The sequence below is a fragment of the Opisthorchis viverrini genome (genome assembly GCF_000715545.1).
Source record: "Opisthorchis viverrini unplaced genomic scaffold opera_v5_193, whole genome shotgun sequence".
Taxonomy (NCBI): Eukaryota; Metazoa; Platyhelminthes; class Trematoda; order Opisthorchiida; family Opisthorchiidae; genus Opisthorchis; species Opisthorchis viverrini.
In genome coordinates this window covers 46,649-60,181 of record NW_008751853.1, presented here as the reverse complement: position 1 = coordinate 60,181, position 13,533 = coordinate 46,649, and the positions used below count along the sequence as shown (strand labels likewise).

Here is a 13,533-nt window from a genome sequence, read left to right as displayed (position 1 = left end):
CCGAATACAACAATGCTCTTGAAAGCATGCCATCACAACGAAGGGCGGTTTCGGCCCTTTTTTAGGACGAGTACTTGCAAAAATTATTTTTATAAACACCGTGAATTCTGAAAACCCTGCAATCACCTATAACTAGTCAAAAACTCTCCAGCAGTTTCCAAGTATCCATAGAACTACCAGACTGGGAATTCCCATAAGTGTGGGTTAGTCGATTGACACAACCTGGATAGTTACTGTTTGCTCAATCGAGAACACGCTCACTAGTTCAGACGTGGTGATTCAGCTGATTGATTTACTGAAGCACCTTAGAATCACTTTACTTTTTTCCTGGTAAAAGCGATATCAAAAACGGATGTCGGCTGGTGACCTATCTCCAGGATCAACATTTTCGGTAGATTTTTTCCTACACTGGCAGACAACAGTTGTAACTAAAACAGGCCTCGGCGTGAAAAATCGTTTCAGCAACATTCGGAGGATTGTTCTGTTATGGTAAGCGATGACAGATGCCCGTAGCGTCCCCATCATTTTCGGCAGCGATACGTAATTAATAATTACGGGTGCTTTGATCTAAATAAGAACTTATAAGTTTATTCATACCGTAGAGCTCTCGTCGTTAATAAATTCTCCGGAATATACGACCCCAACCTTTTCGACCACTAGTTCTTCCCTATAACGTTTTCTCCCCACTTGTCAGATATTCGGCATAGGATATGGAGCGTATTAGGGAGGCGAGATGGCTCAAGTGGTTAGATTGCGAATTTACTGACCGCAAAGTCCGTGGTTCGAACCCAACCTCTGCCTCTCGTCTTCCCCTGTCTAGGCTTGAGCAACCTGGTAGTATCCCAGCCCTCGTGGTTCCTTTGGAAGGCATGGAAGCTAGGCACTGGAAGGGTGTTACACCTGAACGAACGTTATGGAGCATATTTATAAGCAAGTCCCCTTGCGTGCCTTTGTGATATTTTGCCTACAGATCTACCTTAGAAAGAAGGACAGGTACAGATGTGTTTCTTCTACTGGGACCTTAATCGATTTAGCTGTTGGTGACTGTTCAGTTTCCTGCACGGTCCGGATTGGTATCTGTTCTCCATGCCACATAGCCGTTTTAGCATTTTCGGGTTTCTTGACGCTGAACAACCGGACGGAAATATTTTCCAATGGTGGATTTCGCACTCTCCTAATTTTGTTGCATCCGTCTCCATAAACCTATTGAATAAATACAGGTCAGTTTGCTACTGAGATTAGTCGGTGCCACTTTCACATACAACCTTAGTCACGTGATCCTTTAGGCTTAGAACCGAATACGTGTGGCAACTTTTCTTACGAAATATGGACTTCTTTGGTCAATCTGTGTAACTCCTACATGCACCTCTGTCGGTTTCTTACTCTGCACATTATGGTTTATCAAAAGGCACGGTAACCAGATAGCTCCATATGGAGAAAAAGGAATAATAATAAACCGTATTTATGGGGTCATCACAGAGTATTCCGCAAGGTCGCGCTAGAATCTCTGTGAGGGGGGTGGCGAGAAGCGTCGAGCCAAAAATGCTCGATCCGGATTGGCTGACATTCTGACCAATCAGGACAAGCTATGGTGTGGTCCGTGCTCCACACGTGACATCCGTCCCATTGACGTGGTGTTCGGGGCGGCTGACCTCCGGACGGAACCAGTTCCGGTATTGCAAACCGAACGATCTAAAGCTTTTAGTGAATTACATCTAGAGTTAGGACGTACATCGAATCTTTGGTTGTCTTCATGAAATTTTGTAAATGAACCTCATACCCCTGGTGGAGGTGCAGAGTGAGACGGTGAGATCCAAAATGATACCAGATGCCAAAGCCAATTAAGTCACCGTTTGGATGAATGTACGGTTTTCTTTGACCACATTCGAGTTAAAAACATTCGATACTTCGACATTCCTATCCAATGCTGGTAAAAAAGCGCATCGAAAAATCAATGCTACTACGTGCGACTACACTCTAACCTAAAAAATACCACAGCGATCAGTTCGAAAGTAGTATGTGGGACGTAGTGATCTTGAGCTCCGGAGAGAAAATTTTGAGCTGTTTTAGAGTACCAGTCCTGCGTGGCTTACTTTTGATATGACTGACGATTGTTTTCAGGAGGATCGAAGCCGATTATTCCAAGCAAAGTTTGTTGAGTTATGGATTATTTTTCACCGAGTTTTAGATCGATCCGTGGAATAACAAACACTGAATGGAAGAAAATCAGTTGAATCCAATGCTAAGAAAATTCTGATGGTGTGTCTGCGACAAACCGACAAGTGCATTTTGTACCGCTATCAGGCCTCAAGAATGGGCTGAAAGTACATGCTTGAGGCGAGATGGCTCACGTTACTAGAGCGCGAATTTACTGGTCGGAAGGTCCGTGGTTCGAACCCAACCTCTGCCTCTCGACTTCCCTTGTCTAGGCTTTGGCAACCTGGCAGTATCCCAACCCCCGTGCTTCCTTCGGGTGGCATGGCAGGTAGGCACCGGAAGGATATTACAGCTGAACTTTTTCTAAGGGCTGAAAGTGGAGCGGATGAAACTGCGATCGACCAGTACAGGAGCTGGTGCTTCTATATTATCAATACATCCAGACGTTAAAGTTACTAAAGACGGTACTATATGTGGCGTCTTCTCAAGCCAACTGCTATTTGGTTTTGTTTCGCATATCAAGTCAAAATGCAGCAAAATACACCACCGGAATTGTGAGCTGAATGTAAATACTGTTGACCATGTGCATCTTCAAATCCGAAGCTCATAGCCTTGGTAGTCATCAGGTCCTTCAAAAGGACCGTGAGAAATTGCCATAACTAAATGGTCTGTCAGTTTTTTAAAAAAAAACTTTGCATGGCATAAAACAGGGAGTCACTTTACGCCTATGAGCACTTTTTCAGTTTAGGTTCTTAGCGGGAAACCCCAGCAAAATTACGCTGTTTCCATCGCTTATGACGTTCANTCCAAGTTTATACGCTGTTTCCATCGCTTATGACGTTCATCAGTGAGGCCGCCTTATTGTTCAATATACCGAAGTGCTTTCTTTCCTAGGCACCATTCATGCTGATTGAAACTCGTAAGCGCCAATTTCCGGCTTCGTCCGTTTCGGGGTTGATCAATTAAGCCTCGTCCCAGAGTTTCTCAATCCCATTTCTGTGTGAACGTCGAATTGAACGTGCTTCGACAAACGCTTACTTGCAAATTAACGGTGGACTCAGCCGACAATGTGGAAGCATCGGTGGATCAGGTTCGTTAATCGGTTGTAGCCCAGGTGGCTAATGATCTGTTCGCGATGTGCCAGCAAGTCTCGCCACCGATCGTGGTGTCGTCAGTGCGCCCACGTCTATAGAATTTGTAAAGTAGTGATAATTCATGACATGGCTGGCTGGCTGAGGAACAGCTTTACCGTAATTGCATTGGCCTATTTGTGGTAGAGCTGTCCCACAACCAGCTAATCGCGTCAAGAGTTATCAGCCACCCTTTTTAATAAAATATACGAACGCAAGATGGGGAATTACCCACCCAACCGCGTACTGTCTCCGCGACTGGTGACAAAATGTCTGCAGTTGAATTGCGCGGCTCGGCGGACAGATCAACAGCCACCTGATCTACAGCTAAGCAATCCATATGTACTTGTTTATACTACCGTCCAATTTAACTGCTTGCTCGGCCATCCTCTAAATTCCGTCATGTTCTGAACTTAGAACATCGATAGCATATGGCTAGCCTACTTCTCGAAGGTGAATTCAAAACAAAGGGATCGACTGTCATCTAGCTGACGAACCAAGCTGGCAGCTCGGCACGTTGATTTTGGATTCAGTAATAAATACGTTCCAAACGAGCTTTCTTCTTGTAAGTGCAGTCAGTCTATGCCGAAAAACGGATCACTGTGCAGTTGCCACATCTCTATCGGGAGTCATCGGTAGTACGAATCTTACGGGTCCTCAAGAGAACATGAACTTCCACTTAACGAACGCATTATGCTAGGATGAATTCAATTATTTGATGCTTGATGACATTCGAGATCAGAGTAGCTGATTTTCAAATACCTGAATTAGGACTTGTACCATGGTTACTCTCAGGATTAATTGCGACCGACTGAGGCAGCCGTTCAATTTGCCCTGGTGCAACCACCACTGTTTCTGTACACCAAAGGGGCTGTAGCGGCGGTTCATCCACCGGATTGACCGTCCACTCACCTGGTACGCATGGCGAGCGCAAATTAATACTCTGACAGACTCCCCGAGGACGGTGAGCACAATGTAGGCGTCTTATCTGCATTAGAGATGTCACATGCGTATTGTAAAATACTATGCAAAATAGGTGAGCCGGATCACCACTTTTTAGAGACAGCAGATTCATAGAAGCTGGAGTTGATGTCCATTCCGATTAAACTTTGGTCACACTTCGCACGATCGTTTGTAGATGCTGTGCGCTGCCAAATCATATAGAACTAGTTACGAAGACAACAGCATAAGCTGTAGTTTTCGAAGTTCACATTTCCACCAATCTCCTTCGTCTTTCGATGAAAACAAGTGACTAAGAAATTCGTGACTGAAGCAGACGGGGATCACTGACGCAAATACCTTCGGGCACAGCTGTCCCGCATGGCGTCACGAAACTCCGATTATTTGGTTTGCCAAAAGTCCTTCAACCTACCGCTAAGGCTCATGATGCTTTTTTGATAAGATTACGGACGGAAACAAAGTGAAACAACATGCAGGTGTACACTATACCAGACTTTGTACGAGCGGATTCAGTTTCCGAGAATGTTGTAGACCACTACCTAAATGTACGCAAAACAGATATTCTCCATATTCAAGATTAGCTTCGGCTGGAGCAACCACTACGCCAGCAGTGGTGCACGGTCATAGTGGGACTCCTTTCGCGCTCAGCTTTCACAGGGCCAACTCAGATGAGAACACGTTAGATACGGCGTGTACGGTCAGATATAGAAAAACACAGAAAACGTTAGTAAGAAGGGCAAGCAAATGAGCAACACCGAAATCGGTGGAAAGGCCTCAGGGTACAAGAGTAGGAGGTACACAATAAAAGACGTCGTACAAGCAGTCGATGAAGAAATGAATATTTATTAAGACGGGTCCATGGGGTCGCGATGAGAGAAATGGGGGAAGAAACGTTTTCTCGCTGACATGACCAGGTTGCGGTGAGGGGACTTGCGAAGCTGGAGCGACGTCGCACTTTGGGTCGGCAATGGTTCGGGACGTGTAAAAATGGGGCTAAAGTAGGTGGTGTGGCCGTCGTCGATAGGTTCTGAATCCTGTTCATCCGGTTGCCTTGTCACAATGGCGGAGTAGATATGTTCCGGAACGCTAAAGAGTAGGCGCAATACCTGAGAAACACAAGGAAAAGGCGAATATAGATGTTAAACAGTAAAGGAAGTAGATGCCAGAGGAGCTAACGAGACTTAAAAGATGCCAAAATGCAAAAGTAAGTCGACCGCACAACATTTGTAGGCTCATTACCAAAGACACGTGATTCGGTTGAAAAGTATCCGACACGGTGACATCCTGCACAACCTGTCTCCGTGATCGGTAATCCGAAAGAGAATCTGCAGGAAACTAGTATACAAACCGTTGACATCTTTAGTCGCCAGGCCTGTATGGAAACTTTCACTTCTAAAAGTAGGGTTTGCAGTGCTTCATCAGTGCTGGACCCGGAATACTCTGAAAAAGGTAACCAAGCCCTATCAGTGGAATCATGTGTGCCTAGTAAAACTTGGGTACAGTTGCTCTCAACTGCAGAAAACACCTCTAGGTGGTCCTTTGAGAATCGTTCTAACAGGAACGATCTGTAGCGACCCAGTCACCCATATACTTGACTGTTCAACTCAATCGCTCACTGGATCGCGAGGCTTGTCTATTTTCTCATACGCACAAACACGTCGCACTAAGCTGACACACCGGACATCGATTGTCTGCACTGCCTAGTCAGCGTAGCAACCACTCATGTGCCGACGCGCCCACATACACGCACTGGGATCTACATAAAGTCAAACCGAACCCAGTCGAAACACACAGACTCGCGCGCGCGCAGGGAGCAGGACGTCAACCTCTCCACAAGTCCACGGACAATCATGGAACACGTGTAGCAGCCAAACTGCGGAGAAAACACGTTACCACCGTTCGGACTTTCACCAAGGGACTCTCACATACGATAAGTTCCTTTTTGACTTGCTCCCATTTCACATTGTATTTATTTTATACGTGTCGCAACTATGTTAAAAACTTCTATTAGTGCACATTCACCTTCTGATTTGTATTATGACTATCGTCACCTGTGCACTAATAGACCCTCCAGAACGAGACCACTTTAGATCGTGCTGCACACTTGTCCGCAGCACTACTGTACCTGCGTTCCGAAGAGACTGGACATTACCATAGTGTGATGGTTTGTGCACCTCGGTGACTGGGGGTATCCGTGCGGCCATCGCTCTCTAATACCAGGTTGGTCTGACGAACAGTCTTAAGGTCCTCTAGGTTGGAGGTTAGAACGTGCGACAACCTCTTCTGTGAAAATGTCAATGTACTTGCATTTCGGCCAAATACCGCTGCCTTGCAGTCAGGCTTTTAAGCCAAAGACTTTGGTTGACGATCCTAATCGTCCTCCTGTCTAGGTTTGGGCACCCTAACAGTATCCCAGTCCACATAAAAGCATCAGTGTTGGACAGTGATGTGCTGCCCATGGTGACGTCATCGTGAATCCCAGTGAGATCGTTGAAAACAGGAGCATTCCTCAAATCGAGAAGGCTAGGGCAACTGTTGCCAAATATCGATACATTTGAAACTCGCGTGAAGCAAGGCACGCACTGCAGTAGAGTAATAAGTACTCTCCTAGGAATTGCGGACGCGGTCTGAGCTATCTGAAGGCACATGAAAATCTCTAGTGTCTGACCAGTTGTGTCTCCGGAGCATCCCCCGGATGAAGTCGGGATATCAGATTAGCAATGTTGAGGTAAGCTAAACAGTCTATGAAAGGAATTCTGTTGTGATGAACGAACTAATCACTTCATAGGTTGATTACGACATGTACGTCGAAGAAACGGCCAACAGCTGGACAGTCTATGGACTATGACAACCGCCGCTACTTTGGGGGATGCCAGGACTCGATTTAACAACGGTTAAAGGAATTGACAGACTCCGCTCAGCCACGCAGTTAATGGTGCATCTGCATATGAATGCGTGGTTATAGAACTTAGTCGTCAAGCAACTAGAGGATAAAGTAACCGGCTAAGCCAGTGCTTCCAGTGACTGTCCGTCCCATCCCTATCCTCATTTTCGACACGCGAAACTGTAGCATTTTAAACGTAGTTTACAGCAGAGTAACTGAAATGACTTAGAAAACTTAGATGTACCTAAGGTGACCGAACGTATGGACAACGAATAGAACTCACCGCCTGTTGTGTCCTCGTCTCGGTGACAGTTTGCATTAGCTGGGGTTCAGGACACGAATAACCAACCAAAGTGGGTCCGAATACCTTGGCCAGATTTTCCTCGCCCATTTGACAATCAGGAACTTGCGCGATGCTCTGATCCAAGACGGTTGAGATAAATGGAAGGGTAGAATGAGGTAGCGGTATAAAATTCGACTGGAAGCACTTGGCATATTTGTTCAATCCTGAGGCTGATCACTATGTTATTACATACTAATCAGCACAATCCAATGGCGTCGAACATCGGGTAACGATGCAACATTCCTGGATTGAGTCAGACCTAATTGCACTGCGGAGAAAATGCGGCGTTTTCGAACATGATGGCCACCTGAAGGATTGCCATGAAACTACTTCTTCCTTCTTCTCAGTAGCCTGTGTCCGAGTGAATTGGTCATAGAAGACATTGCCCGGTAGGGTTTGTTTCGGAAACCCTTTTTGTGTAGTTCCTCAGGAGTGTGAATGTTTATTGTCTCGTGAAAATGTCTTCACTGAACCAAGCTCCTCAGCCACTGGTGCAAGTTTACTTAGCACTGAGAACTGTCCTACAAAAATTGTGCGGGTGTGTTATTTGGAAGCCCTTTCAGAATAACGTCTAAGGAAGCTTTTTGGCTTGAATATTACGAATAAGATTAAAAGAATGGTGAAATATTCTTGGGTTGCAGAAAACCTTCTTGCAGTACTGAGCACACCTGCTTTTGAGGCTGAGAGGTCTGAGACTGCCTCAAGGCCCAAGGGATTCCTAAGGACAACGTCGTCCGACCCGATAACAGACAGTATCTTCGAAATTGAAATGAATATTCTCCGTAAAGTGAGTATAATATGATCTCCGTTGAGTCGATTTGGTCACATAAAAGTCAAGATACTGATAATCCTACTAGAAGATGCCATCCATAGATGTAAGAGCAACACGGGTTAGATTGGTGTAGACGAAATAAACTGGAATTTTTTTACCAGCATTGGTATAAAATATTTCGACATTGATAAGGCACATCATAACACGTTGAATACGGCGAAGACAATATTCATCCTGGTAACGAAAAAATCGTTCAGCTGTAGCATCCTTTCGGTGCCTACTTGCAATGCCGCCCGAAGGGAGCACGAGGTTTAGGATATTAAAAGGTTGCCCAAGCCTAGACAGGGGAGGTCGAGAGGCAGAGTTCGGGTTCGAACCACGGACCTTCCGGTCAGTATATTCGAACTCTAACCACGTGATCCATCTCGCCCTCCCCCCTAGTAGGGAAAATTATGTGGCACATTAACTTTCACGAGTTCTCTGCCCCAAAGACGCCCGGACAGCATACTAATCTGCACCACCTAACGTGAAACAATTATTCATCTCTCAGGCCATGCACCAGTGAGTGGTTAATGGGGCTCACAGCACGATTGTCGAGGGTCAGAAACATGTGCACTGCTGATGAACTGCAGAAATAAGTCCCTGAAATGAACTCTACTAAAAAGTAGCTATCCGAAACGGTTGAAGTGAATACACAGTCCAAAGAGAAGGGACATCTTTGGGATTACCGTGCAAAAATCAGACAGAAAAGTCACACGGGATTGTGATTTACCGGCCGCGAAACTACGACTGAGACTCCGTGAAATCTTGGTTCGATGAATCGAGCGTTGCACTACAACATGACAATTAGTTCACTGACAGATGTGGCGACACTCACATAATTACCTTAAGTGACATCAAATTCCTCCAGGAAAAGGGTCGGTCGACACCAAGAATCAACATCAGTGTTGGCACTAGTATTTCGCTGCCGTACCAAGAATATCCCAAATCGTTGTCATACATGAAGTGCAATCAGCAACAAAGTTCATGGACAGAGTCATCGACCTCTACTCAGTCGCTTGATGCCGTAGACCGCAGAGACCCGATGATTCATCACCACATTAGTAGAGTAGATTTTCACCTCTTAAAATGCTGACTACGTGCCAGAATATCTTAGGCGTGCCATCATTTCGTTATCAGTTTACAGTCAGGAATCCAGCATTACTGTTCAGTAGCCACCTTAACCAGTGACGTCTAACCTCTCAGTTGGCCACCCTTCAGTTAAGCAACGTGTCTTCAGCCAGTTTTAACCTATGGCTTCCCCGGCTGACCACTTCGACTGTATGTTACCACTTCACTGTAGATCATCACAATATGCTCTAGAACCGTTCGCATAACGCCACCATCCGATATGAGCATATGTTACGGACTAGTGTTGTCGACATAGGGACTCGTAGGCAGCACGACTTATCGTCATTGTAGGGTAGGTAAAATCACTCCGGATCTCACGTTGCTCGCGGAACAACGTTGTGTGACTTCTTGATAAGAAACGGGGTTTTCGCATCCATTTTGAAGGTGCTTTATGCGCACGTCTGAGCAACTGTGAATGTGTGGTGAATTATAACCCATATTTCGCTGTTTCAAGTAGGATGCACCAAGGCTGCCTAAAACCCGCGTTTCTATTGGACTTCCTTCGTAAATGGCATAAAGGATCTGTCTCACACTTTCACCTGCAGCAGTGGAGAAGCCAGATTGTGACCTAGCTACCAGGACGACGAACCGGTGATTGTATCAGTGTGATTGTGAAAAATGGGCACAATTGGTTTATGAGACGCCAGCCTCCGTCCATCGTACATTCATTGCAGGGAACAAAGCACACTGTAGTCTGTTATCCAACAGTTCACTCAGAGTTATGGTCACAAGATAGCCGAACACATTCCAGATGGCTCAAGTGGTTAGAGTGCAAATTTACTGACCGGAAAGTCCGTGGTTCGAACCCGACCTCTGCCTCTCAACTTCTGTCTAGGTTTAGGCAACCTGGCAGTGTCCTAGCCCTCACGCTTCCTTCGGGTGGCATGGCAGCTAAACACCGAAAGGGTTACAGCATCATGAAACCGAACAGGCAGGGACCACCGGGATATAGAGCTTTCACCTGGGATCAAGCCTTGTCGACTGTGAAACATTCGCTTACTAAAAGCCACTTCCAGTTCATCTGTCAGCTATCCAGGATTATGATCAACAATCAAGCTTTCCTGAGGCTGGCGTTCGGTGAAGCGATGATGGTGATAACGATGAGGTGATGTGTTGAGTAACATCGGTCTCAAGATAGCTCAGTGGTTAAGGCGCCAAGTTCCTGACGGGAAGGTCCGTGGCTCCAACCCAACACCAGCATCTCGACTAACCCCGTCTAGGCTTAGGCGACCTGGCGGTATCTCACCCGGCGTGCCTCCTTCCGTTAGTACGGCACTAAGCACCGAAAAGGTGTTACAGCTGAACGACACATCTGCCTATCTTGGCATTAGCCTTGGGCCACGTTTGTCCCTTTTTTATACGACTTACATGTTTGAGACGAAACTTCCAAGTGGCAGTGGTGTTAGCGAGAAACACCCGTTTAGAATACTCTCCAATATTACTTGTAATGTGGTTTGCAAACGTGATTCCATCAATTCCACATAAGTTTGTAGAAAATAAGGTCGATAAAAGCTTTGGGACTGTACCCGCTTGATGAACCTCGATAAAGGAGAAGTTTACAGCAGTTTTCCAGTAGTGTCCCATCAAGAAGATATACATGCTATTTTCCTCTGGAGTTTCATATCTGTGGGTTTTAGGTTTGTGGCTAATAAAAGTAAAAGGAATTTTGAAATCTCATAAACTGCATCGTTTCGCAGAATTGGACTGAGTTTTTCATTGAAAAATTTATTATGTGGTCATAGATTGACAGATCTAGTTTCCTTCTTGGTGGGGAGAATTCAAAACAGTCCAGAAAGGACCAGGAAGACCCTTCAGCATTGTTGATCTGAGCGGTGAAATAAGCAACCGCATTTCCAAAGGTTGAACGACTATTGTCGATAAAATATATGTTTATAATAATTTTATATGATGTGGAATATGGGTCCAGTGAGTCGAACACAATAAGGGAACGTTTTTTACTATCGGTCGTGTATGGTTATATATATATATATATATATATATAGCTCGTTAATCAAGTGCACCGAGTGTTGAAAACAATGTCGTATCGCGTTAGAAGTTTCAAAGCTATACGAAGCAGCAAAATACAACCAGGAAAATTATACAACCAACCTTGAGGTGCAGCATAATGTAGGATAGAGTATCCCGATTCGGTGCCGGCAATGCATCCAATACATTGATGACATGCTGAACTGCGTCAGGATCCCCAAGCCGAGCACCTTCACTTACTGCAGCAAGCACTGAACGTTGCTCGTAAGTGACAAGCGGTTCTGTCAGACTGCGCAAAAACATCTTCAAACAACCACAGACGACGTGAATGTCCTCCACTCGTGCCAGAACCGGAGGGACTTTCCCAAAGAATTTCTCATATAATTCTGATAACGGTAGAGAGGATGAAACAGGTGATTACTGATATCCAACCCTAGAGAAGGTTAGTAAACAGTGTTGTGCCAAATAGCCGAGCAGATCAATCACGGCAACTCTCAAATATTCAGCTGCTTGCCGCATTCGAATCAATCGATACAGTCGCACAATTTAATTCAACAAAATCCCCTTTGTCCATATTGACTCAAAGACTGCGCCCACTGCGCTTCGAATCCTCAGCATCATCATTAGTGTTCAACATTGATGTTCGGCTACCGTAAAACCATAATTTATTTGAAAACCTTATTGCGGAGACACATGGAGCAAGTACTCAAGTTTGCGCCGTGCCACGAGTGGCACTCGCTCCGGGGATTGTTGTGTCCCCAATAATGGACAGAAATGGGGATGTCCGTAAGTACGGGACATTCTTTCATGATAGGTTGTGTGCATATGTTCAAATGCAGGTTTAATTGGTGATATAGCGCAAACCTATGAAATCTACTGAACTTCAAGTAAGCAAGCGGATGGTTGCGACTCGATGACTTAATCGATCGATATGAGCGGAATAACAGCTCGGTCGTGTCAAATGAAGGAAGACGCATGTAAAATCGCTATAAATAGAAGAGAAATTTGCATCCGTGGAGATGCAAAAATAAGTACATACAGTGCAAACTGAATCGGTCGTCCAGAAACAACATGCTGATCAATATTCTTGGTTCCAAGAAAACAAACGGCTTTAAGCCAAGAATTTGCCTCCTAACACGAAATGACGGCCACGAACAGCGGTATACAATCAGACATGTGTATATGACCGTCGGGAGTGTACAGCAAGCGCTCCGAGATACTATATTTGCAACACCCAAGGATGGGGGATACTTCTCATGAAATAATAAATGAAACCGATGCTGAATGGTCAGAAAAAATGTTACCTAAAACACCGGTGACGTCACCTTAATTGGCGACGAAAGGTTGGCAAGTTACGTGCCAAGCTCGGCGACAGATCAGCCTAGACAGGTACTAGTAAATGGTGGTGATAGATAGCGAAAGTTCATGAGATGGAGAAAACTTTCTGGACAGGCAACGCGATGATTATAGTTAGCTCATACAACCGGTCAAACGGTGTCCCAACAGCCAAATGCGCCCTCGAACCCATTCGTTGCAAAAGCAAAGCGAGGAAATCACAATCTTACGCTCAGTCCACTCGTTATATCAACTGGAATAGTGAAGACTGGGCGTACCGCTATAACACTCACTCAATAACCGAAACAAATCTGTTGACTGAATCTCTCACATATAACCACACAATGGTACCAGGCTTGTGTAGCTAAGTAGCACACTTACGCACGGATATGCTTCAGCAGCAGGATGATGGGTTACAGTGAGCTCCCAGGTGATGGCGATCGCAGTGTGACGACATTTAGTTGAGTTCAGTTTAATAGCTATAAGCCGTTTACAGCTGCCCAGGTGAATTAATTAACGTGTCACGTCGACTGGCTGGTCTCCAAGCATAAGTGTTAGGTTTGATTCCACCCAGTCTTGTATCAGCACTTTACACTACAGATGCGAAGCGCTCACCAAACCGGACAGCAGGATTATTTGGCTTATTTAAAATGACTTGCATCATCGAATGATCTGAACTAAGAACAGCAACATCATTGGCACGCTCGGTGTCAGCGAACGCCCGGGGATCACTTTCGACCCCTTAGGTTTCAGAGTAGAGCAAAGAACTTCTCAGCAGCGCGTCACATATATATAT

At 45.3% G+C, this 13,533-nt stretch overlaps 1 protein-coding gene across 1 annotated transcript in view; it reads right to left on the bottom strand.

Moving 5' to 3' along the window:
• Positions 1-4,934: 4,934 nt before the first annotated feature.
• T265_07985 (hypothetical protein) overlaps positions 4,935-13,533 on the bottom strand; it is a gene marked incomplete at both ends in the record, with an annotated part of 14,957 nt that continues 6,358 nt past the window's right edge. The window contains 3 exons of the mRNA XM_009173666.1: positions 4,935-5,353; positions 7,415-7,549; positions 11,526-11,788. Coding sequence (XP_009171930.1) covers positions 5,093-5,353; positions 7,415-7,549; positions 11,526-11,788 — 659 coding nt within the window. The remainder of the gene's footprint in view (positions 5,354-7,414; positions 7,550-11,525; positions 11,789-13,533) is intronic.